At 41.7% G+C, this 27769-nt stretch overlaps 1 protein-coding gene across 1 annotated transcript; it reads left to right on the top strand.

Moving 5' to 3' along the window:
- The first annotated feature begins 196 nt into the window (after positions 1–196).
- On the top strand, positions 197–27650 carry slc8a4a (solute carrier family 8 member 4a). Its single transcript, XM_080866269.1, has 9 exons — positions 197–520; positions 884–959; positions 3470–4885; positions 5032–5549; positions 14240–14346; positions 16111–16229; positions 20627–20726; positions 22116–22388; positions 25848–27650. The coding sequence occupies exons 3-9, from the start codon at positions 3545–3547 to the stop codon at positions 26225–26227; spliced, it is 2838 nt and encodes a 945-aa protein (XP_080722395.1). The 5' UTR covers positions 197–520; positions 884–959; positions 3470–3544; the 3' UTR covers positions 26228–27650.
- Positions 27651–27769: the final 119 nt, after the last annotated feature.

The following is a 27769-nucleotide window of genomic DNA, read 5'->3' as shown; positions in this document are numbered from 1 at the left end:
GTTTGGTTCCTTGCGTTATCCAGCTCAGGCAGAAGAGCGAGGGAATTTTTTGCACTCAGTTTATTTTTCGGAAATAGAAAATACAATTAAATTCTCTCTTTTTTAAATTAATACTTTCTAAGATTTTGTTGTTGTTTTTTTTGGACTGGTGTAATTTAATTTATTATTTTACGCATCAACACGCAGTCAGGAAAGGATAAAGCTGAAAGCGCCTTGTGGTTTTTGAATAATTTACTTAGCTTTGCGGAGGGTGTCGCGGTGGTGGAACAATGGGAATTTAATGAGGGGAACTATTCCGGCTGTGTTAAGTTTGCTGAGGTAGGGTACTTGTCAAAGAAAAAGGAGAGAGAAAGAAAACAAGCACCGGGGAAAACTACGCGTCATTTCCAAGACACCAGCAACAAGCCAACACCATTACACCAGCCTGCCGTGTGAATGGCACACGGGGTGTCTTCCTCTGTTGAACTGGTGCAGGGTAGCCACGCTGTGACCAGGATCCAACTGAGATTCTGGGCTTTCCGTGAGTATCAGTGGGGCAGCTGTGCGCACCAAATGGACCGGTCTGTTTGTCCCTCATGCTCAGCGTACTGATCATTTAATAGGCTCTATCTTTTTTTCTTTTTCCCTTTTTATTCTACCTCTGTAATATCACTTACCTAGCCGTCTCAGAATCTGTTTCTAACTTAGCGTTTTGAATTGTTTCGAATCTGCAACAGCGGTGTTTTGTGTTTTTGTGCTGCTACTGGCTCACATTTATGGCTTTTTTTTTCTTTTTTTTTAAAGCTTCTCAAAATTCTCCGATGTGGAACACTCGTTACTTTCATGATGGTTTTAAAAACGGACTTTGTGGTATGCTCGTTTAAGATAAGCTGTATTTCCACAGAGCAGCATGAAAGATAAGTTCATCTCCTGAGGCTAGAACTTCCACTCTGGGTTGACTCACTGACAGCTGCATCCAGGTGAGTAATATAGTTTCTCACAATGTTTAAAATAGGAACTATAACTATAAGCTAAACAAAAAAAAAAAGAAAGAAAGAAAAGAAAGAAAAGAAACTAAGCAAGCCCCTGCATGAGAATTTTTCTTGCCCCCCATTATACTAGACTCTTAGACTAACAGCTGCATGTAAATCCAGTAACACTTGTCTTAGTGCTTAGACTGATGAGTGTGCTTTGAGCTCAAAACAACATCTCGAGAAACTCCGGTTTCTTTTCATTTTCTTCCATGTTTCTGTTCTGTTTTCCTTTTGTTTATGAATTCTAATGACTTTTCCTTCCCTAAATAGCAGAGATGACATTCATGAGGCGTCTCAATACAAACTGAGTGTGCCACCATTTGAAAAGTGCACACGCTTACACACAAAACAAGTGCAGGCATCAAAGTGTGAGTCATTATGTGTTTACTTGCCAACCCTGGACCTTTGCTTAGCAAACAAGAACATGTTTGAGGATTAATTTAATTTGGGTCTGCTTTTTTTTTAAAGGCTTGGATAATTATGGAATTATTGAAGGTTAGTAACTCTGTTAGATGGAAAGTGGCATCATGCTGGGTTTGCCAGTAGCTGGTAAAGTCTTCATGTTGCACTCGGGCTTTTAATTGCAAACATGTTAGAAATCAGCAGATCAGAGAACTGTAGTTTTGCACTGGATACTTGCACACTTTGAATAGATGTAATGTGACGAAGGTGAGGAGATTTCAGAGTGTGTGCTTGTGTTGACTAAAAAATTAAAACATCTGTATTCTTAAGGGGAAATGAATAATGTGCTTCAGTATCTCATTTACTTGTTGCTGCCTGGCGACTTTAGTGAGGAAAACATATCACTAAATACTGCACAGAACAGAAAGAGACATTTTTTCTCTATAGTTTTCCTGCATTTCCACCAGTCGGAGATCTTGCTTTTGCCATAGAAACATCACCCACTCAAAATTTGTGCAGGATTGTGTGCCAGATGAAAGCAACGTATTAATTAAATCTGCTTTCGAAAGTGAAGGAATCAGTGATGATATCAATATGTGATTTCACATAACAGTAATGAGGGATATTTCATTCAGTCCGAAAAAAAGACTGTTTCATTGTCCCTGATTGGAGCTGCCTGTTGCAGGAGTCGCTGTCCATGGTGCTGATCTCACTCGCTCAATCTGATCAGCAGACAGGTGTCGGGCTGTTGCTGTTGTTGTTGCGCAAATACAATCTGTTAGTCACTTATTTATGAGCTAACAGCAGAAAGAAAGAAAAAAAACTGACGGCTTAATTCCTGCATCTGTGCTGCACCACTTCACCCTGAAATGTAGCCTTGATCGAAACCGTGCTCTACTGTTATGCAGGTCAGATTGGAGAATGCTGCCTTTCACTGCTGCATGTCAATGAGAGCAGGTGCCAAACATGCAGCTTTGCCAGACTGCTTCTGCTGTAGGTGTGCAACCTATTTCTGAGACAAGGATGGTCTTTAAATTTTCATTAGAAAACACCAGACACATTACTAGACATCTTTCCCTCTCCTCTTTTTTCACAGATGTTAATCCTTTGAAGAGTTTAGCACAGTACTCCCTGAAATGTCTATTCAGGCCATTAAGATACTGCTGGTGGGGGGGGGGCACTGGGGAATTGTTTTTACTTGTCCCCTGATGCCGTTTCCATTGCTTATGTAAAATTTTAAACTAAATTAAACTAAGCTAAACGGCAGATTGGCTGATCTCAGTGGTAGCCCGCATCTGTGGATTTCTCAGCTGATACCCATCTAAGCGTCAGTCTGGTTAATTTCATATAACACATGGTATTAAAGCTGCTTCAGCCAGCCCACGAGTTGCTGTGCATATGCATGCTGCTTTGCAACCCCACTCCACCCTGTCATGCTCTGTCTGACTTAATCAGAGAAACTATGTTGGCAAATATAAATTACTGCATGTGGAATGGATTCTTGTAGGTAAGGTGGTGATGATTGAATTGCACTCAGGCATCCAGCTTTATATTTCATACTAGACCTGAGAAGTGTGTTGGACTCTCTAGACACTAGAGCTGTTCCTCCTTTAAATCATCCTATAATATATGTACCAGTAGGGCTACCTAAGAACAACTGCTCCTTTCTTGTTATTCTCGTTGCCAGTGGATATTATTTTTGGACTCCCATCTAACTCGACAGTACCGGGTGGACTGAGTCAGTTTTTCCCTCGATACTACAAGTGCAAAGGGTAACATTTTCACTGCGGTTTAGCACAGAATGACCACATTATATGTGTGGGAGTCGTACAGGGTAGTTCAATACCAGTGACTCAACGATTAGTAGGTGCCAATATTTCTGGCTCTCTAAACTCGGACCAACGAAACTGATGGATCCCACATCATTTGCATACAAAAGAGCACTTTTGTGGTGCCATATTGGGGTTATTTTGAGAATATAACTGAATAATGAACATCTGACATGTGGCTTTCTCATCCACCAGGCAAATTTCTTTTTTTTTCCTGTCTTTCAGAGGTTCATGCGAACCTTCACATGTCACGTGCACTGATCTCTAGCATTAGAAGACTCAAAGCATCACCACACCATCATGTTTCTACACAAGCGTATCTTGAACTGCTCTCCACCTGCCACCCCATGCATGTTCATCTCTCTTCTGCTGGTTCTCCTCCCGGGAGTCACCCGGTTCTCCTACGGCAGCAGGGATGATGACATCGGCAGCAGCCCAGGCAACTGCTCCAGTGATGACAACTGCTCCGAGGGCGTGGTGCTGCCCATGTGGAATCCCCAGAACCCCGCAGTGGGTGACAAGGTGGCACGTGCCATTGTTTACTTTGCCGCTCTCATATACATGTTCCTGGGCATGTCCATCATCGCCGACCGGTTCATGTCTTCTATCGAGGTCATCACCTCTCAAGAAAAGGAGATCACCATCAAGAAGCCTAATGGTGAGACAACAACAACCACTGTGCGCATCTGGAATGAAACGGTCTCCAACCTGACCCTGATGGCCCTGGGCTCCTCGGCACCAGAGATCCTACTGTCTGTCATCGAAGTGGTCGGCCATAACTTTGAAGCGGGAGCTCTGGGTCCCAGCACCATCGTGGGCAGTGCTGCTTTCAACATGTTCATCATCATTGCTCTCTGTGTCTATGTGGTGCCAGAAAATGAAACCCGCAAGATAAAACACCTGCGGGTGTTTTTTGTCACCGCAGCCTGGAGCATATTCGCCTACATCTGGCTGTATCTCATCCTGTCAGTGTTTTCCCCCGGAGAAGTGCAAGTCTGGGAAGCAGTCCTGACCTTCCTCTTCTTCCCCCTGTGCGTTCTGCAAGCCTGGATCGCAGACCGCCGCCTGCTCTTCTACAAGTACGTCCACAAGCGCTACCGAGCCGACAAGACCCGCGGCATTATCATCGAGTCAGAGGGAGATGCCATGTTCACTAAAATGGACTTGGAGATGGATGGACAGGGTGTGAACTCTCACACTCACCCCAAAGAGGCTCTGGATGGGATGCTGGAGGGCGTGGAGGATAGTGGTGGGATGAGCGCGGAACAAGATCAAGAAGAAGAGGCTCGCAGGGAGATGGCTCGTACTCTAAAAGAGCTAAAACAGAGGCACCCAGATAAGGACATGGAGCAGCTCATCGAGATGGCCAACTATCAAGTGCTGGTCCAGCAGCAGAAGAGCAGGGCCTTTTATCGCATTCAAGCTACGCGCATGATGATCGGAGCGGGGAACATCCTGAAAAAGCATGCAGCTGACCAGGCCAGGAAGGTGGTGAGCTGTCACGAGGCCAGCGGGCAAGAGGAAGATCCTAACACTATCTACCTGCAGTTTGAAGACTCTCATTATCAGTGCTTTGAGAACTGCGGCTCACTAAAGCTGACCGTGAGTCGGCACGGAGGAGAAAGTGGCTGCACTGTCAAGGTGAGGGGGGAAAGCACAGAGATTGCAAATGCTCAAGGTCAATTTTAAATCACCTTTAACTGCCTGAGGCATAAAGTATTAATATTAATATTTTTATTACAACTCCAGCCACTACATATTTGATGAAATTTTTTTTCCCTGCACAGGTGGAATACCGGACGGAGGACGGGACTGCCAATGCAGGTTCAGACTACGAGTTTGCTGAGGGCACGTTGGTCTTCAAGCCTGGCGAGACAACCAAAGAGTTCACTGTTGGCGTGATCGACGATGACATTTTTGAAGAGGACGAGCACTTCTACGTACGCCTCAGCAACCCGCGCATCGTGCACAGAGCCGAGGTCTCAGTCCTGGAGCCGAGCTCCATCACCTCCAGCAACAGCATGGTGGGCCTTCCCTCCCATGTTCCTCCAAAGGCGGCACTGGGCAATCCTCACATCGCCACCGTCACCATCTATGACGACGACCACGCTGGCATCTTTACGTTTGAGAGCAACTCCACAAGGGTCAGCGAGAGCGTTGGCAACATGCAGGTGAAGGTTCACAGGACATCCGGGGCACGGGGAAAAGTGGCTGTGCCCTACCACACTGTCGAGGGGACCGCCAAAGCAGGGGAGGACTATGAAGAGGTGTCCGGCAAGCTGGAGTTTCAGAACGATGAGACCATGTGAGTGCCAGTTCCTCTTGTTCATCACTTGATTAAACATCACCGCCCACACATTGGTACATTAAACTGTCCTGCTAGATTACTGTAAGTTATCTATTCTGGTAACGAATGAAAGGCCTATTTTTATGACTCACAGATACGTTTGCTCGGCGAAGTTTAGCTCTTTTCGCAGGGACGATGTGGGAGGATAAGAGGATATAATTGTGCGGCAGATAATGAAAGATCGTGGAGATTTAAAAGAACAAGAAAAAGGAGGAGAAGAGGAAGATGAAACCCAGAAACAGTTTCCTGTGAATGAATTAAATGCAGCCTGTTGGGATTTCTGTGGAAGTTCTGTTGAAGCTCATTGTAATGCACAACACTAAAGACTTCCCTGTGGAAAACAAAGGAAGCCCACACGAGCAACAGAGTAGAAGAGGGGGGAAAAATCAGACAGGTGACTTGCACGGCAGCTACTAAAACAGGTGCATGCACTGGAGCCCGTGTGGTTATTTTAGTTAAAGCATTCGTGGATGCACCAGCAGAGATGAGGAGAGAAAAAGATGAGGGAGGCAGAGTGCAGAGAGCGAGGGAGTGAGAGAGCGCTGGAAGAGTGATGTTTTTCCAGCTTTTCTTTCTTTCTTTTTTTTTTCACTTGAACGCTGTTTGAAAGGGCTGGCTGAATGATGAGTACACTTGTAGTGTTTGCTTTATGACGAGATGAGCAAAAGACCTGGCAGTTACACAGAACGGTTATGTTTTGTTTTTTTTAATTTCTTACTTTAAAAAAAGAAAGAAAATGCCCTCAACCGTACCGAGCTCATTACAAAATGATTTACTGCACGGCAAAGGACGAAACAAAGGAATCAAATGTGTCAGATGCATCCGTCTGCGCGAGGCTCGTGCGTAGGTGTATTGTGTAGGTTGGCCGAGTGGGAGGAAAGGCAGGTGAATACATGGTGTCAAAGAAAACGCAGATCTCCCTATTTGTCTTTCTTCTTTTTTTTGCCTCGCAGCGCAGGTGAAATTTGAATATACTGCTCTGTTTTTAGCAGTTTCCTCGCGCACAATCTATGCTTTTTCTCCTTTTTATGCATTAGTCTATGTGTATAATTAAGGCCGTATTAGAGTGCTGAATCTGCTTTAAACCCACATCAAGCAACATGTCGCTCCAAAGGGGAACTAAAAAGAGCTTCTTGAGCATCCAAAGCAATTAAAGAGAGTGAAGAGGGGTTAAAGGGGTCCCAAAAGTTCCCCTCATAGCGCAGTCAGCTACAGAGGCTGCAGTTCATGAGTCAATAGTGTATAACAATGTGAAATGAGAGGCAGGCAGCTGGCATCTGCATTCAAATAGAGACCGAGCAGTAGATACAGTCCTCACCTACTGAGCTAAGACTGCTCATTCGACTGTAGAAAGCTGACAGTGAAAGTACACTTCATAATATCTGGAGTCATGCTTCCCTTAACAGTCGATGTGCAGCAGTGGAGAGGACTGGGGGTGTGACTGTGGAGAGTGGGATCCAGTGGGGCAGGACAGTTTGTTATCAGAAAACAGATGAAAAGAAAACCCAGACCCAGCAGAAAAAAAATGCCAAAGCAGTGTTCAGCTACTCCTGTCCTCCTCGGAATAGCAAGCGAGGACTTAAAGGGGAATGCGGGAGTACTTTGATCATAGGTGGGAAAGGTTTGACTCAGATCTTGAATCGAAATTGCCAGGTCGAGCAGCTGACTTATCTTTTAAGCTGAATCTAAATGAGTTTTCTAATATTGCTGCTGGAAATGCGCTCATCTCTGCGTGCCACCCGAAGGTGTTAATGTTTGACTCTGATGCCGAGCCAAAAGTTCACCACTTTTGGAGAGCTTAAGTCGAAGACTGCCAGGCCAGATTGTGCTCCTCTTTACGCAGCGTGTGAATTCTTTATGCCAGTCAGTCCTGTTAAAAGATGTAGGTGAAATGGCATCATCTTGAAGCGTCGCCGTCGTTGTATGCGTCTATTTGTTTCTCCGAGACTATAAACTCACACCCTCTCTGTGTTAAATGCACGTCTGCGCTCATTACTGCTCAGCAGGCTGCCAAAGTTCATCGTTCAAAACCGAGCTGGCTTTTCATACCCGAGTGTTTCCCCGCTTGTTCGCGACAAAGAGATGACACTCGGCGACGGTCCTCTGGGCACCTCTGTGTTTGCGTGTTTGTTACAGGGTCTCAAGCTTTGTGTGTCTTTGTGCTCACGTACATCTGTCTTCCCCCGTCAATATTTGAGCATGCAGAGGAGCAAAAGAGGAAGCCAAGTTTTTAAGCTTTTGATGCGGAGCCAGGAGGAGCAGTTTAAAATCTAGGCATGCATATAAATAATAATTTACCATTGAAATTCTGCTCTGCAGTAAATAAATTATGATGTACAGACACAAACCTGAGCCAAAATAAACAAGCTGACATCAAGCGCCATTTTACATTCTGTGTTTATGGATTAGAGGAAGATCTGCAATAGACCCTTTGATGCTCGTATGTAGCATAATCTCATATCTGTTCTCGTTAGTGCCTCAAATATGCGCCTCTATGCACTAGTTGAGTCTGAAGTGGATAATGGGGGCAGTTACATAAGCTAAGATAAAACAGATAGAAGGGGATCACTTTTGAAAAGAAAATCAATACACTGATATTCTTTATCGCTCACGCCTGAGGTGCTCGAGCTCGATGACATACAGAACTTCCTGAAAGACAAACAGATTCAGGGCTTGGTAACATTAACACAAAACATTTGCAGACCAATGTTTACATATTATAGCTGTTTAATGTAACTTGGAGGTAGTCTCAAAAATATGTGGAAAAACCAGCAATGTAGGCTACTCTTGTTTATGTTTGGGCTGTTAGCCTTTAGCTTAGCAACTGCTGCAAAGAAGACAGAAGCTATAACTAAATAACTTTTTTATGGCATTTTTCCTTTATTGATAAGAAAGTGTAGACAGCATACAGGAAAACAGGAATTGCTTTGGGCAGACTCAGACCCCTGGCGTAACCTCTGGCATGCAGCTTCTTTATAAATCCTCATTAAAAAGAATGAAAACATCCAACTGCAGTTATTGCGTATCCTGTCCCTTCAAATCAACTTTTCAAGTAGCCACAGAGCTAATCACATATTAGCCTTCCTGCTTCCATGTCACAAAGGACGGCACTGTTTGTCAATCAGTGCACCACCATAATTCACTGTGAAATTTCTTGACTTTTAATGGATAATAGACATTTGTGATCCCCAGTGGATGAAACATCTCAATGTGTTTTGTACTGGGGTCAAATATTGTACAGACAAACAGTCATGGTTCTCGGAGGATGGATCCTAATGTCTTTGATGGCCTAACGTTTTCTCTTGTGCTGATATGAGGTTAACATTTGTATCTCTGAGCGTAATATCTCTGCAATTAGTGCTACGAAATTAGGTCCACCAGTTAATGCTCACCTCTAGAGGAACAGTAATGAAGTGATAGCATCCCTCTGGTCAAAATCCTTCCCAAAGCCAACCGTGCTTTACATTTATTGCAAATTAGCAAGTGAACATACTAAATTGAGATAGTGAACATGTTACACAGTACACCTGAGGAGAATCAGCGTGTTGTCCTGCTGACATTAAAATTTACCACTGAGCTTAAATTCAGGGGAGCAGCTAACACGGCTGCAGGGTAGAAATGAATTTCAAATTCTCCTCGTCCCACTTGTCTCTCCCTGTGCTTATTAGTTCAGACCATTCTCCATTATGTTGCCACACATTTTTGCAAGTACAAGTTATCAGTGGTGGAATAATTTGTTATTATCAATGTCAAAACGGGTTTCTTTCTGTAGAAATTTTCTCTACATAATAACCCAACAACACAGTGGAGACACAGTAATGTAATGTAATGCAGCTGCTTTCTGTTTATAATAAGCTACACTGCAGCCTCTCTGGAGCTGGCTGAGATTCAATATCTTGCTCAAGGACACTTCAGCACTGTAGGCAGATGCTGACATGCCACTTTGATTCATGGCTCTTTAAATGAACGGAGGTGCTAGGTCCAGCTGTGGATTTTGACACACTGTCATGCATTCACTCGGTCTCCCTGCCGGCTTAATTTTTGTCAGGGTCTCGGGAGGGCAGAAGCTTTCTTTTTTTTTTCTTTGCAGCAGGCAGAGGGTAGAAATTAGAGACACTCTCTCTGGCTACAGAGTGAACACAGTCATACCTGTGGGCAGTTTGGAGTCTCCGGGCCTCATGCCTTACTGTATATGCCTCTGGATTGTGGGAGGAAACTGGAGCATCCTTAAGGAACCGACAAAAAATGTGGAGGAGAGGGAACCTCCAAATAAAAACAGAACTACTTTAAGAGTCACAGACGATATGTATGATGCTTTCTTTCTGTAGGTGACAATTATGACCAACCTCCTTTTTCTCATTTCTCTGGTTAAGTCAAACTAATCCTGATAATTAATTTACAAACAAGGCATACTTTTTTTAGCATTCAACATACTCTCAGTAAATGTAAGACAACTGCAAAAAGAGCCAGGCAGATGGAGAACAGATTATGGTTGTTGCAGATAGAGCAGAGATCAATCTTTAGAATGCATGCAATATTGTCTGTGTGACAGATGCAATTGGAGGTTTATACCACTGCGGCTACTCAGAAACTTTCCCAGGAATTGAGCCAACCGGGCAGCAGAGATGGCTGATGGCTCCGCAGTGTAATGTGATATGGAGCAAGCCAAGGATTTACAGTGTTGATAAAATCCAATTGTGTCTGTAATAATCAGAGTTTACATTGACTTGCAGCGACAGGGCTCATAAAGCAGGACTGTGTGCTGTTTAGAAAATGTATTTTTAAACTGAACATTTTAAACCCAAGCGTACGAAGGAAATTATAAAGGACCACAAATTTTAAAAGATAACTTTACATTTTGGGAAATGTGCTAAAATAAAAAAGAACAACTATGATTTTGCAGGGAGTTCTATTCGTTGTAAATAACTGGCTCAGCATGAATATTGTACAGCTGTGGTCAAAGGTTTACATACTTACCATGACAAAAATGAGGACTATGATTAAAAGCCCAGACAAACATCAGACAGAATTATGTCAGAATTAGGCCAGAAGCTTGTTAATGGTTACCAAAAAAAATCTTGTTGATGTGCAACTTGCTAAGGGACATTTAACCAAATGTTAACGGGGGATATGATGCTTTTGACACTGTGTGGTTTAAAAAATATCTAATACTAATATAAATTCAAACTTGTGGACCCAATTCTTTTTTCTTTTGTTTTTTCAAACTCATTATAGATGTGTGCTGTATAATCATTTCACTATGAACAAAGAACAGTTTAAAAAAATCATCAAAAGCCCAAAAGTATAATGAAGTTCATATAAAATGATGAGTATCTGTAACTTTAAGATGAAATCCACAAACTTACATTTTTACATCATCTAAACTGACCTGCGAGAGCTGTGTTGTTAGCTGTAGACTGGGCTCAGCTAGGCTAGCTGTTTCCCTCCATCCAGACTACATGCTAAGCTAAGTCGACTGCTTGCTATTCTACTTTAATAATTTGAGTGCAGACATTAAACTGTCATCAATTTTCATTTTCAGCAAGAACACAAAATTGCGTATTTTTTTAAAATGTGAGACTATTCCTTTAACGTATTTAGCTAGTTAGCAGGTGTCTGACTTAGTTTACTTTAGCTAACTTTTTTAGCTAAATCAGCTAAATTGTGATTATTTTTACTTACAGTGAAGATGAAGGCAGAACTTCATTGATTTCATATTTTGATTAGTTTACATGCTTTCATTGGTAGTCATTTACGTGCTGGAAACATTTAAAATTAAAAATGCATCACTTCATCATCTGAACTGCTTTTGGGTGGTGATGAGAGACAAAACCACTCACACTCTCAACCATAGACAGTTTAGAACCAGTCAGTCTAACAAGCGTGTCTTTGGATTGAGGGAGAAAACTGCATCACCAGGACTAAAACTCAGTAGGCACAGGGGGGAAAAAACGCAAATTCTACGCAGAAATGTGGCAGCATAAATTCTTGCTGCAGGTCAGAGTCTCTAACGACAGAACCACTGTGCGCATGAAAATTAAAAATGTGAAATATGTTCTTAAGCTTTGGGCTTTTAAGGCGTTTGAAAATAATCTGCAACTTTCAAACTCTGGTGGTACGATTTTCTTTGAAGAATTGAAGCATAAATTCAGCTTGAATAGATTTTATTTTGTGTGTGAGTATTGCAAGCTGCCCTGTTGTCATCCGTTCTCGTAAAGTATAACCAAACTTTTGAGCGTTTGAGCCGCTTACGTGCCGTGTTTCCTGCCAGGTAAATGACGCTCCGCAACGTGGTGACGTCATTCGGGGCGACTGGAATCGATAAGAGAATCGTTTGCAAAAATGGCAAAGAATTCCAAGGAATTGAAACAGTGGGAACCGGTTCTCAACAAGAACCGGTTTTCGATACCCATCCCTAGTTAAGAATGACAAGAGTGACATCCTGTTCATCAGAGGCTTCACATTATAAGCAAGCTGCATAGAAAAAAAGATCTGGAAAGTGAAATCTCAGCAGAGAATGTTAAGTGACGGCTGTGTGCAGACAGGAATAGGACCCAAGGTGCAGACTCCAGAGACAAACTTAAACCGAAACAGCTTTAATGCTGAACTCAAACATAACATAACATAACTGGAAAAAATCAAAATAAACTAACACCGGTGGACTGACAAAACACACAGCAAAATAAACGGTAGATTGCAACACGGACACAGAGAAACACAGGGCTTAAATACACAGAGGGAGCAATCAGGGAAAGGGCAACAGGAGTGAGACACAGCTGGGGCAAATCAGGCCTAACGAGACAAAGGAAGCAAAACTAGACACATTAACATGAGACATGGACTTTCAAAGTAAAACAGGAAACATAACAGAGACTGAACAAAAGACACAGACTCACATGCAGTCACTACAACAGAGGTAGCTTTTATATCAGAACATTCTCCTCATCTCTGCCTCCAGTGGCTTTTGAGATTGCTGTGTGTTAGGCCTCAGTTACACCAACCTAATACAGACTGTGAAGCAGCACTTTGCCACCAGTTTCTCCTAGCGACAGCAAACAACCTACCACACGCACCAACCAGCCAGGGGAATACACATTTTTCTCTGGTGACCAGTGGTTTCCAGATGGTTGCAGACTAGTGTGCAGGACTGGAGTGTAGCAATAATTAAATCATCCGTTCTTCCATTCGTAACTGTCTTTTCTTTAGCAAGCACTGCTTGTCTTTAGCCACTCAGTTTTGCTTGGTTTATTTGCGCTGCTAATGCTTTTGAAATACTAACAAAGGTATTACTGATTCAAGTAAAATATATTTTTTTAAAAAGAGGGATGGAACTACTTTACGTGAAGGACCAACTCACCGAAACTAAGAAAGCAGGAGAACTAATCTCACCACAGCTGTTTTTTAGTCTGTTTTGAAAAGTCACTTTTGATTTTCTCGCGTTTTGCATTATCACCCACCTCTTTTTGTCTGAAATCAGTGCAAATGAGCTTCAAACTGTGGCAGCAGTTTAGAGTTAGACTGCCAGCTAATCAGCCCGATGCATTAAATGAACCCGGGCCCCTGCTGCTTCTCGACAGCCTTTAATTTCTCGTTTGGATTTTAGTGGAAAATGTAAATGTTCGTCTGTATATTCTGCTTATCTAGGTACGCTACGGCAAGACAAACAGTGTCTGCCTAAAATGTGATGTAATGTCAAAATGGCTGCTACATTAGCACAATCCACAGCAGCAGAGCCTTCACGGCGATTCAAAGCAAATATACCATGCACACAAACTCTTTTGTTCCTGTTGCGAGGTCTCCAGGCTGCGCTTCACGTTGCTCCCACTGGCATGACTTAGCCTGACATTAGACAGCCAGTGACGTATCGTTGCTGTTTAAAATAAACTTCTTCTTCCTCAGCAAGCAAAAGCTCTTCATGCGTGTTGTCAAACCCTGAGTGTATATGTGTAGACAGAAATAGACAGCCACCCACATATCATTAGGGAGATGGAGGGAGAGGGAGAGAGAGAGACTGGCTGTGACAGTGTGGGCGAACGAAGAGGGCTGAAGAAAATATGTCGGTCACAGTTTGACAAAGCAGCCTCACGTTTTTGAGCTCTCGGATTTAAGAGCACAAACTATATATATATGTCTTATCATGAGTCCCTGTGTAGATAGGTGACATAATTTCCACAGAGACAAAGGTAATAATTCAATTCCTCATGACTTCTAACTTGAGTGTGTGGGAGGGGTGTGGGCTTTTTCGCTTTAGTTGTGCTCTAATGGAATTAATGGTGCAGAAGGAGTCCGCCCTCTTGTGGGGTGTTAGGAAAATTTATATTTTAGTCTTTTTTTTCTTCGTAGTGTTCGGCAGCGCATGATATTTGTCAATTTGGGGGAAATGTTGAGCTTCCACCTTCTTATCTAACAGATCTGTTTCATGATTCACTGTGTAGGCAGTCTACCTCTTAGCTACTCTGGTTTTATTTGAATGTGTACGAAAGCATAGTCTCAGCATTGGAAGCTGCTCTTACCTGCCTGGGATCTATTTTGAGCGTGTTTAGATAACAGAGGGTTACTGCAGGTTGACTCATACGGGCAGCTACTTTTATTTCCCCTAAACAAAGCTAATCCGCTTCTCCTTGTTCCCCTGACCCCTCGACCTTTAGGAAATTGCTGAATGTGAAGATCATTGATGATGAGGAGTACGAGAAAAACAAGACATTCACAATTGTGTTGGAGGAGCCCATACTGCTGGAGGTGGGACAGAGACACGGTGAGTGGATGACATCACTGTGTGCTACATGTGCAGAGTGATATGTCACTCTATTTGGTGGCTTGAGATAAATGTGTGCACTAAATGCTTGGATTAATGCAGATTAAACCTTACAGCACAACTAATCTCAAACTTCCTCATCAGGCCTTATTCATGAAGACTGAAAGTCTAATTGATGTACTTAAAATTGCTCAGGGTTAGAGTAAAAATGTCATTGTATTTCATCAATGTTATTTTTGAGAGCTTTTACAGTCAACCGTGGCTCAGGGGGTTGGGAAGCGTATCTGTAACCGGAAGGTCGCCGGTTCGATCCCTGGGCTCTCTGTCCTGGTCGTTGTGTCCTTGGGCAAGACACTTTACCCTACTGCCTACTGGTGTTGGCCAGAGGGGCTGATGGCGCGAAATGGCAGCCTCGCTTCTGTCAGTCTGCCCCAGGGCAGCTGTGGCTACAACCGTAGCTTGCCTCCACCAGTGTATGAATGCGAGAGTGAATGAATAGTGGCATTGTAAAGCGCTTTGGGTGCCTTGAAAAGCGCTATATAAATCCAATCCATTATTATTATTAATCATTCAATTCAGTTCAATTTTATTTATATAGTGCAACAACGGCTGCTTCAAGGAGCTTTATACTGTAATAATACAGAAAAAAATAATCAGATGACCCCTATAAGCAAGCACTTGGCGACAGTAATGGTAAATGGCCTGCATTTGTATAGCGCTTTTCTAGCCCCTAAGGACCCCAAAGCGCTTCACACTACATTCAGTCATTCACCCATTCACACACACATTCACGCACTGGCGATGGCAAGCTACATTGTAGCCACAGCTGCCCTGGGGCACTGACAGAGGCGAGGCTGCCGGACACTGGCGCCACCAGGCCCTCTGACCACCACCAGTAGGCAAACATGGGGTTAGTATCTTGCCCAAGGATATTTGGCATGCAGCCAGGGTGCAGCCTGGGATCGAACCACCGACCTTCTGATTAGTGGCTGACCTGCTCTGCCACCTGAGCTACAGCCACCCCAGGAAAAGCTCCCTTTTAACAGGAAGGAGAAAAGACACTGTGGAAGAGAGCTGTAATTACTGTGCAATAGCTGCTTTTGCAATTGCATGTTAAACTAAACTAACTAACATCAAAAAAGTACTTGTAATACAACTGTGCTCATATCAATACTCACTCAGACTCTTTGCTAAATGTGATCATATTTTAATGACTGATGATTTGCAACCTAAAAGTACTGTGGATATATTAAAAATGTGACGTGTAGTCAGAAAATGTTTGGGAAAGTCCTGTTTATGAGACCTATTTATATTAATAACATACGATTCTGCTTATTATTTATTAAACATAATGACAATAAACACATACAAGAAATGATAAGCCAGTAATGAATGCAGAAAGAATATATCCCTGAAGTAAATTACTAAGTAGAGAATTCAAAACATAAATAACAGAATACATATTCACATAATCCACTATTATAAATAAAACCACTGACATAAATAAACCTAAATCCTCTATTCCAAGTACTTTTTATGCTCTTGATTAAATTTTGAGTATCAATATGCAGACTGCCGTGTTTTATTTATTTCAATACGTGTCTCCCCAACATCTCTCGCGTTGGGTTTACCAATTATGATTGGCTGATCTGTCACTCAGAGTCACTGTAATGGACCGTAGCACACACAGAGGACTGACTTTCATTATCATCCAAGCACCATGTAGGAAATCCTGGATGATAGTTTATTCTTGTGCTGCCCTAGGTGACACTAATGACAACAAGACAGCAGTGGGTCCGGAGGACGTGTCAAAGATGGGCTGCCCATGTCTGGGAGAGCACACCAGGCTGGAGGTGGTCATTGAGGAGTCTTATGAATTCAAGGTAACACAAAATCAGCAGCTTCGTAACTCAGAGCCGACATGGACTGACTTTACAACATTAACCTGGAAAAATGCAGCAATTTCACTAATGTCACAGTATTTTGGGTTAATATATATTTTACTTTTGATGTGTGATAAATTATGCAACTCATTAATCTTCCAGTAGATGTGTTCACGCATCATTCAGCTTGAATAGTCAGAGTTAAAGAATTTGTATCATTTGCCATAATGCAGAATTTATAGCAGTACTCCATCTGTTTTGTATTGATAAGTTGGGTGTTTTACAAGAGACAATAAATGGTAAATGAACCGGTACTTAAATAGCACCTTTCTACTCGGTTTGAGCACTCAGAGCACTTTTTATTACAAGTTTTATTCACCCAGTTCCACACATATTCATACAACACTTTCATCTAAGCACTTTATCTAACGTCCACAGACACACTCACATGCCGATGGATGTGTTGAGAGCAACTCAGGGTTTAGTATCTTGCTGAAGGATACTTTGACATTTGGACTGGATGAGCAGTGGATCGATCTCAACTCGGGAAAAAGTACAAATTTTTAAAAAAGAAAGAAACTTCAGTTACCTTAACACAACATGATATTAGGCCCAAGTGGCAACCTCAGAAGCTGGACAAGGAAGCAAGCCAAAAACGTAGTGGAAAAAAAATGCTGCTAATTCTGAAAACAAGCTCATTTCCAGAAACTCTCTTTAGAACAGAATTAAACAAATTTGCAGCCCGGTAAGAAAAGGCACTGGGATTGCTACTGCTAATTTTGGTATTCATGAAAAATGTGCTGAGGATGACTATTTATTTAATTCACTTTAAGTTATATCCAGACTTTAAGTTATGTTTTATTAGAGGCACGGTGTCTTCTGTGACGGGTAGGTGCTGACACATAGGAAAAGTCACTGAACTCTGCCTGTGAGCTAAATTTGTGGTGCCAGTGCCATTTGGAGCTGAAAATCTGATTGATGAGAGAGTGGTGTGCTAACGTACTAGCTAACGCTATCAACCTTGGTTAGCAAGTAGCATCCATAGATTATATGGCAGCAACAAAATGACCTGCTGATTATTTGTCCTGCTAATAAAATACTAATACGTCACTCACCAAATCTGGAGTTCTTGGATGAGCTGTAATAAACAACAGACCATATTCTTTATCACATAGTTGTACACAAACATCAATATCGGCACAACTGTCAATCAACAAATGTTTGTGCTCCGCTGTAAGCCCTGCAGGTAGAATAATGCTCTTTTTACCTTGAAGGTCGAAGCTAGGCATGGCTAGCCGAATGCATTTCAGTAGTAGTCAAAAAAGCAGGTGCTTCCTAACACATAGAGAAGATTCATCCATCAATAGACTCTGTTCATGAATAGAGCCTAATCAGTGCTTATCTAGTGAGTCATAAATGCACAACAGTAGTGGTATAGATTACATGTTCCATCATTTACTACTATTTAGTAAGTAAGTACTGCCTATTTACAAGATGCCATGTTGGTGTTTTGAAACCACAAGTGGTGAGGAAGGGGCATATCTGACTAGGGTTGCCAACTCCCTGAAAAATAAATAAGGGACACCTCGTGGCCAGTTCACCCTTCCCAGTGTGGTGAATTTTGTAGCTCTTTTTTTTTGTGTGAAATTATTTTTTAACCATTTGACTTGAATTTGATTTAAGCAGATGCATATTCTTTGTGATATGACCATATGGGAAACAAATGATCATTTAGGCATTTGTTTTTAGCTCAAAATGACAACATTAACACAGTAAAACAGGTCTCTTTCTTAAACAGAAGCCTGTCATGCTTAACTTTTGAGAATATAAGTAAATCTTTCTTTAAAAGAACTCTGTCCTGCTTAACTTAAAATTATATAAATTAATAGAAAGCAATAGAACGAAAAATATTCTTGTAACAGTGCACATATAGTGCATTTAGTACAATTGGCTTCAGCTGAGGTATTATTTCAGCTTTTCTAATGCTAATCAGCTGCTCCTGTTTGTAAACCGGCTTGTTCCCATGATTACGCATCTTAACTCATCATCATTATTAATCTATGTATTACTTTTATGTATTAGTGATCTATTTGTTGTAATCATCTATCCTTGCAGTTGTTTATTACACAAAATAAATTATATTATCACACTTCTGGCCACATAGCGCTGATATTCACTGCACATGCCCATATTAACCTTAACCAGAGGGTTTAAAAAAAACAAACCAGTGTTTACATACCATATCTGCTTCTGCCGTGGCCTGGTGGACAAAAAATTGGTTAAGGGTTCCCCGAGCTTTCACGCCCCTCATGTTCTTCATGTGCCCACCACTAGAAGCATGCCTATGGAAAAAGTGCGCCGGCACACAGTGCAGTGCGCTTTAAAGGTGTTATCGTGCATTTTCCCAGCCAGGTGTTTTCCTTTTCCCATTCCTCCCTGTACTTTTGCAGCCTTTTTTTTCTTTCTCTGAGCAACAAACATTGCTGCTCTAATGCTGGGCTTACACTGTGCGATTTTTGGCCCATTTTGAGACGATTTTTGAGTCGTGCGACCGATTTGGTGATCGGCCCGATTTTGGCCTTCATCGTGCATCGTGTAGTATACGTGGGGTAACGAGAAGCGATTAACACCTCACGACCAGCTCCCGATCATCAATCGCTCGTGAGGGTGTCACCACAGCCGCTCACACTGCTCACGTGCAAACACGTAAACGTCGGTGAAAAAGATGGAGCAGCACGGCTGTGCAGCGTGTGATCTGGACACAAGCGATGGAGGCACAACTTGTAGAACTTTGGAAAGCTCATCCGAGCCTTTTCGATGTGGCATCACAAAATTATCACGACCACAACAACCGTGAAAATAGTTGGATTTACATTGCTGCTCAATCACAGCTGCCTGATCAATGTTTTTCATTAGCAGTTTAGCAAAGTTGATGGTGGTGGTGTGTGTGTGTGTGAGTGAGTGAAAGACAGAGAGAGCGAGCGACAGATTTTCTGTTATAACCTTCATGTTATGGAGGCACAGTGTGAGCTCTCAGGTCGCATCAGAGCATCGGGCGGTATAGTGTGAGACCCTGCATTGTGACCCACCAACTTCTAACCCCTGCGAGTCAATCGTGCAGTTTGAGCAGGAGCTGAATAACGTGACTGAAAAAATCGCACAGTGTCTGCCCAGCTTTAGGTGTACTGTCGTCCGAGACTTGCACCGCAGTGTCGGCGTTTGTTTCCTTGTTGGCCATGCTTGTTGTTGTGGATCTGTTGTCTTCCGGTAATCTGAATTGTCATACTCGAATTGTCATAAGTGTGCTGTCAGCTCATTGGTCACAAAGCAGGAGAGGGGCTGGGAATTATGTTTTCAAACAAAGCGTTAATTCCATAAACATTTATAGACTACTTTTGATTCTCACTGTATTACGGGACAAAGTGCGTCCCTTATTAGCTCAATACGGGACGTGTACTTTTGTTTCTAAATACGGGACCATTCCGTTTTTTAAAGGACGGTTGGCAAACCTATATCTGACTGCGCCTTCACATGCTCATTAGCTAACAGCTATGAGCTGTATACAAGTGGCTAATCACTTTTTTTCAGTCCTGGAAAAGAAGTCTGTGTTAGCATTTTGTTTTTGTTTTTTTCATTACGGGAAATAATATTATGGTTCTAGGAACCTGTGGCTGTGCAATACACCTGTACAGCTAATAAATGTGTCATGCTATCATGCTAACAAAGCTAGCTAGCATCGGGTCTCCACTTTAAGGTCACCTCTGGCAAATATAATTAAATAAATAAAGAATGTGACCTGTCCACTCAACTTAAGGCTTTAAAACAATAATCCAAAAAAACAATGACTGACATGTAGTGATGGCATTTTATTTTTGTGATCATGAAATAAATAACCCCCTGTTTGATGTGTAGTCTCCAGTCACAATCTGAGCTAACCCTTATCAGATAACTATGACATCATCGCCATTATACTTGTGCTGGAGCTACACAGATACCACAGATTCATACTGCAATCCTCTGCGCAAGTAAACTGATCCTTCAGCTTAAAATGGGTGGTGCAGCGCTCTGAGACAATTTAGGAACATTTAAGCTGTAACATGATACTGCAGTGATATTAACAGCTGCAGTTTTATGAGTTGGCTTGTGTTTCTTCACTGCTTTAAAGCAGCTTTATGCTCGCACACTCCCTTGCACACTCCCTTTCTCCTGGGGGCTACTGGGATTTTGTGCTCGCATCTGTTTTGGTGACTCACCATTGCTTCACACTGGGAGGACAGAAGCTGGTAATTGTATCTTGATTCACCACATCAGTGTCCCCAGTGTCATACAGCACTAAGATTGTACTGAGTATGTTATTCAGTGTGTGTTAATGCACCTTTCTTCTGCTTTCCTTGCAGAGCACAGTGGACAAGCTGATCAAGAAAACGAACCTGGCTCTTGTTGTAGGGAGCAGCAGCTGGAGAGAGCAGTTTGTTAGTGCCGTCACTGTCAGTGCAGGTAAGTCGCGGCGTCCTGAAATGTCTCATCTGTTCATCCCTCTGAAGGCAGTCCTGAAGAAGATTGAGCCTGCAGGCTGGATCCGGTCCACCCGGTCCGCCTGTTGTGCAGCGCTCACTTAGATATGTCTTTAAAATAAAATTTAAAATGCTCCGTTTAAGATTGCATAAAGAAAAAAACATCCCCAGTTTAACGGAAAGGGTTGAAAGAGCGTACAAAAACAAATGCTATTTTAATTCATTTTTGATCATTCTGAGCTTATTTGCTTCATCCATTTAAATCCAGACAGTTTATTAAAAATGCATGATGAGGCTCATCATAAAAACTAAAAGGGCCGGCTCTTCCTCAACAATTAATGGTTCTGAAGAATTTATGACGATGTTTGTGGTATGGTGAATCTTTTTTGGGGGGTCTTTCCAAAGCTGTCTGTGAACCTTTTAGATCTGCACTAGTGCACAAATCATTGGGCTAAAAGCTCACTTAGACTCCCGTGATGTGTCATTTGGTTAACATACTCTTTTCTTTATTTTCTCTCTCTTGCTGGATGGAGAAACTCAGATTTGCATTTGTAATGTGCATATTTAAGATAGAAAGTACACTTCCAGCATGTCTCTGATTTGAAAAGGATTGCTCAAAGATGCTGAAGGTTTTACTGATCTAAAATATGAAGATGAATATGATGACAAATTGGCACAAAATTTCTGAAAAGTCAGGATTTTTTAGTGCTCATTCACTTCCACAGTTTGGGTCTGAGCTGTATTATGAAAAATATGATGATATTATAAATTATAATGTAATCTCCTGCCCTCAGCGATGGCTGTCACTGGAATGGTAGCTCTACTAATTGCTGTGCTTTGGTCGCACGATGACACATTTGTTTTTAAATGGTGTGACACTAACTACGAGCCCCCCGCATGTGTGTAGTGCACTGAATTGTGACAACTGCGATGACTGCTGTATTGAAGCCACTGTATTCCTGTCCTCCTGTGGTGTATTTGTTGCACGTCTTTCTTATCTAAGCACAACTGGTCCAAATCCCATTTGGCTTTAACAATGATTTCTTGGCTGTAGATAACAGGAGCAGTATAGAGCAGTCACAGAATGACTATGATAACAACGTGAATGGCCACATACCACAAAAGCAGCCATTGTCCAAACAATATCCACATTCACAGTTTCATCCAACAGCAGTGCATATTAAATCTTCTCTCCATTTTACAGTATCTGTAGAACATTTCCCAAAATTGCCAGTGTCTGAACAAACACAGTAACTGAAACTAAAATTATATCAATTTCATGGTGGCTTTACGGTGCTCTGTAAAGCCAAACAGTGGTCTAAATGAAGGTTGTGTTTCGCAGGCTTTCATGCATCTTTTCTGTCTTTGGTAGGTGACGACGATGAGGAGGAGAGCGGGGAGGAACGCTTGCCGTCCTGCTTTGATTACATTATGCACTTCCTGACAGTTTTCTGGAAGGTCCTCTTTGCTTTCGTCCCACCGACTGAATACTGGAACGGCTGGGCCTGCTTCTTTGTCTCTATTTCCCTCATTGGCGTTCTGACAGCTGTGACCGGGGACCTGGCCTCACATTTCGGCTGCACAGTCGGTCTCAAAGACTCGGTCACCGCAGTGGTGTTTGTGGCCCTCGGCACTTCTGTTCCAGGTGGGCATCTGTGCTTGTCGTTCAGTCCTACCAGCGGCCTTGTCCTGTGTCTCCTCTGGGCTTTTCCCCTGTGGCAGAAGCAGCTGCTTGCGTAACCTTTTCCCCCACCTGTGCTGTCAGAGGGATTCTCTCCAAAGCTCATGTCTTGGATATTAACAAGTTGTAAACAGAAAAAAAAAACCTTGTTTCGCTTGTTAGTTTCGCCCTAATTATAGTCCCATTTTGCTATTTCCTAAACACTAACACTGAACACAAAAAATGACTATGAAAATTAGGTTTTGGTTTAATAAACAAGGGTTGCCAACTCTCACGCTTTGAGACTCCTTCTTAATCCTCTCATGCTTCCCTAAAAAATCCCGTGCCAAATAAGAGAAAGCCATGAAGCCCCCCTTTTTGAAAAAGTCACCATTAATGAATGTAAACTAGGTCTTAATATAAGAGTCAAATTCTCGTGTTTTCAGTTGTTCAATGATCCCTGAACTTGACTTCAGTAATTAGCCAGCTTAAAAATAATTATTCTTGACAGTCAGAAAACAACATTGTGCTTTTTTACACTGCAGACAAGTGATCTGTCACATACAGAGTCACAGTTTATTAGCTACACATATATTATTTGATACATAACGGCATTTCTCTTGAGTCCTGAACTCCTTGACAGCTGGGGGCCCATTTTTATTTTACTGTGAGTAAAAGTCAGATCTGTTTACGAGCCAAACAATGTTTCATCAATGAGAGAAAGTTTTCTATTTTGCAGTTTCACAGTAGGCTATTGGCTGTATTCCCATAACCACATATAGGATGTGGTCCTTCTAATCATTAATGCAGGGCCACAAGACTACAACAGCCTAATAACAATTAACGTACACACAGAGCACCATGGGTGGCTATTGTTTTATGAGAACAATATTACACAAAAACTGTGTTATTTTCAGCTTTAAATAACTGAGTTTCACAAAAATCTGGGTTGATTCTGTTCATCTGGACGCAGCATTTTCAGTGGGAGAAACGTTTCGTCACTCATCCAAGTGACTTCTTCAGTCTCAGCTGACTGCAGGTTTCCCCAGCTTTATAAACAGTACATCGCACAATGACTGAAATTAGCCCACTGGACAAGGGGCTGTGAGGTTGCTAATCATTAATATGCAAATTGTCATGACCACTGATCAACAAACAGTGTTGGGAAGGTTACTTTTAAAATATTTTCCACTACAGATTACAGGATACATGGCCCAAAATGTAGTTTGTAATGAATTCCGTTAAGTTATTCAATGTGAGTAACGTATTCTGAATACTTTGGATTACCTAATATATTGTCTTGCTTTTTACAACTACATGAATGTAATATTGCTGTGTGATTTATTACTGAAGGCTACTCGCCACCGAGCTAACATTGTTAGCTAGCATTAGCTGAGGTTAGACTTGATGGATAGCATTAACAACCTGCTGGCTGCAAATAATCATGTGCAGTTCTGAAAGCAATACCAACTAGATTTTAAAATCTTAATATAAAATGAGTAACAGTAGGGTGGACATTAGGTAAGGCTGCAGTTTTTGCAGTGATCTCGTGTAGAAAACTATTTCTGTATCAGTAATATGTTTTCTTTCTGTCTGCTTTCAGAACTGCACGTGATTATTTGCAGCTAGCAGGTTGTAATGCAGCCTTCATTAATAGTAATAAATCACACAGCAATAGTACATCAAAGATACTGAAGTGGCACATAGCCCAGGTAGCTACCACAACTAATTTCGACGAATTTCCAAGTAAGAAATGAATTCTTGCCCGTGCACCGCTGGCTCTGTTGTGCTGGCTTTCGGTCCATTGTGTAACTGACGCCCCACCAACATTAACAGGACGCTTAGATAAAGCCTCTTATTGCGTGTGCTGTTTGGGTTTTCGGCAATGTGTGGAATTATGAACATTAGACCAAAATTAGACCATTGATCAAAGCCCACTGATCAATGGCCAGGAGTACCATTCACAGAGAGTTGGGGAATGGCTGCAATCACGGCATTTTAAGATGGTGAAAGATGTACCCTTAGCCCCCCCCCCTTCAATTCAGAGATGGTCTTTCCTTTTTTCACGTAAATGGCCTCCTTGACTCCGCGCTCAAACTAGCGTTCCTCCCTGTCCAGGATATGTACATCCTCATCATTAAAAGAGTGTCCACTGGCCTCTAGGTGTAAATAGACTGCGGAGTCCTGGCTTGACGAGGTTGTGCCATCCACTTCCCCAGAGGTTGTTTGCCATGTATAAATCATGGCAATCCTCCAGGTACTTAACAGAGTACACTACACTACTCTGCTTGTGTCAGGGGACCCAATCCTTGAGGTGGACCAGTTTTTGGCGCAACATGTTTAAAAGCCAAGGAGATGTGGTGTTTAGAAAAAATGTGTCTCAACCCTTTGGGATTTACTTACCTGGATGATTGAGCATGCATCAAGACAATAACTGTTTACGACAATTTTGAAACACAACTAACATCACTTTAAATGTAAGTGTTGTTTTTAATACTTGAATGAAAACCCTTTTTAGTCAACGACTGGAAACATGGACATCACCTAATCCTGTGTTTCTTCCTTTGCATTATTCTGGCAGGCCTTTACTCCAGCCATCTCCAGCTGCTGCTTGTTTTTGAGTCTCTCTTTTTGAGGGAGTTTGTATCAGTAGTGATTCAAATGACTATCTTAATACAATGTTAATTTTATTATCTATTTATATTTATATATTTATATTTATATCTGAGTATGATTTTTGTTTTCTTTGACAACCCTTTTTTCCAGGAAAGCCTAATCAGACTTTCATGTTTTTAAGTGTAACCAGAGGTTTGCACCTTGTTATTCTTGTCTTTGTATTTCCATTCCAAAAAGCATGTCTTGATTGTAGATTCATAAAATAATCCAGTTTTATACCTCCTATTGAGTGTTCTTGACAGAATCGATGAAACCAACCAAGAAATAACTTCTGCAATCATACACTTTAGTCTTCTGTAGTCTTTTGGGATGTGTGGTATTGCTGAGCTGAACAGTCCATTTATTCGTTGTAACCATGATCTAGTTTGTTGATTTGGCCACTCTTACAGCTTAGGCTGTGTTCCTAAGTTTTTCCTTTGAACTTTCAGCCTAATCATGGCCTCGTTGCACTTGCACGGACACTTTGGACTTACATGCTAAGAGTTCCAGTCACAACTACTAAATCAACTCCAGATCTTTAATGGCTTAATTTGGTAAATATGCCTCATCTGGCCATGAAATTACTTGTAAGTCAATTATTTTTGAGCCTTTGAAATTGGGAAACTATATACAGTATAATAATGGCGGTACTTCCTAAATTAAGGCTTGAATTTCCTTAAATACATGTAGTGCTTATTGTACAGTCCCTGGTGTTTGTGGCACCTGTACTCAGTCTGTGCACATTACTGATTACTTATATATATTTGCCTATTTCTCTCTCTTTTACAGACACTTTTGCAAGTAAGGTGGCTGCCATCCAGGATCAATATGCTGACGCCTCTATTGGAAATGTGACGGGCAGCAATGCGGTCAACGTGTTCTTAGGCATCGGAGTGGCGTGGACCATTGCAGCAGTTTACTGGTACACCAAAGGCAAGGTGTTCAAAGTGAACCCGGGGTCCCTGGCCTTCTCTGTCACCCTCTTCACCATCATGGCGCTGGTGTGCGTGCTGGTGCTGCTCTACCGCCGACGTCCCACCGTGTCTGGAGGAGAGCTCGGTGGCCCACGGACAGCCAAGCTTCTCACCTTCTTCCTCTTCCTCTCTCTCTGGTTCATCTACATCCTGTTGTCCTCCTTGGAGGCGTACTGCCACGTGCCTGGCTTCTGAGACAGAGGGAAAGGCACAGACACAAGCCCTTTCCTTGTTTTTACAATTTACTGAACGTGTTTTCTCTCCGTTTTTGTCTATTTTCACAAAGGTTTATAACTATTTGTATCATTAGTTATTATTAATACGGCACAGTATCTGACTGACTCTGATTCTTTGGACTTTGGTACTTTGCTCCCACCTATGCTGTGAAGGATAGCTTTAGCCACTGAAAATGAAGCTCTCTTGACTTTATTCCTTTTTTGAAATATTATATCACATGACACATTTATCTAATCATTTCTATCACCATAAATTATATTCTGCCACTTGATGCATACAGACAGCTTTTGGCATTGGATCCTTTCTCTCTCTGTTTGTAGATGTTAAGAAAGCACAAGATTGAAGAAAACGTCTAGAAGAATTCTCCTTTTTGGCCTTTGTTATATAGCGGAAACTTAAAGATGGTGCATGGGACGGCATTACATAGTACTTGGCATTTACATTAAGTGGAAGACAGAAGTGACCAGTAAAACATATTTGTGAGATGATATTTATTACTTAGTCTGTACAATTATTCATTGTATATCATGTAAAAGATGAACATTGTGCGTGAGAGTGTTGTGAAAGGTGTGCTTAGTTTTGCACGTTATCAGATAACAACAGTTTCTTAGTAATATATTTTAAAGTACCGTATGTAATATTTTGACATGGGTGTTGATGTGTTGATGTGTTTGTGTACATGTGAATCACAGCTGTATCATACTCTATTCACTGCCTGGTGCACTGTCATGTTTGACATAGCCAAGATTTTTTTGGAAAAATAGCCTTTTTTTTAAGCCAACCTGGAGCAGAGTGCCTGCTTTTAATTGTACAAATACTTTAAGCACATTTATGATTTTTGTGTATGCGTGTGTGTAGGTGGTGAGTGTGTGCTCCTTTGCACTCCAGCACAAATTGTCAAAAAGCATGGCACTGTCTCCATTTTGACTCCACAAAATGGTACGGGGTGGTTTGTTGGTAACAGAAGAGAAACAGAATTTGAATATGGATATTAAAAGGACTGCAGTTTTCTTATCTGTCATGCTGACACTGTGAACATTATTCAACAATATCTCTTTTAGGAAAAGCACAGCAGAGAGCAAACGGGCTCTTTTAAATGAGAGTGGAGTACACTGTATCATATCGCAATCACCAAACAAGTCCATCATTTGACATGGAAAATGTGCTAAAAGAGAAGACATGTACAGTGTGTCCCGAGAGTGTCTCCTTGTGTTGCACCACAGTTGATACTGAAATCTGTTTTTTATTTAACCTAGAATCTGTAGAGCCATATTTATTGTAACAGTATAATAGTAGAGGTATTTATATGATCGATTTTAGTTTTATTGATATGCACGTTTAATGTATAAAAAAAGTGGAAATAAATGTTGCTCATTTATTATGCCGTTAGACGCCTTGTCATCTTAATTTAACTTTTTGAACGATGGTTTAGATTATACAAACCAGGTCGTCAATGACTCTCACAAACTACTCTTAATAAAGTTAAAAGTACAGTCAGCT

This window comes from Rhamphochromis sp. 'chilingali', assembly GCF_963969265.1.
Source record: "Rhamphochromis sp. 'chilingali' genome assembly, chromosome: 19".
Taxonomy (NCBI): domain Eukaryota; kingdom Metazoa; phylum Chordata; class Actinopteri; order Cichliformes; family Cichlidae; genus Rhamphochromis; species Rhamphochromis sp. 'chilingali'.
The sequence above is the reverse complement of the archived record's forward strand: the minus strand, read 5'-3'. Positions and strand labels throughout refer to the sequence as shown.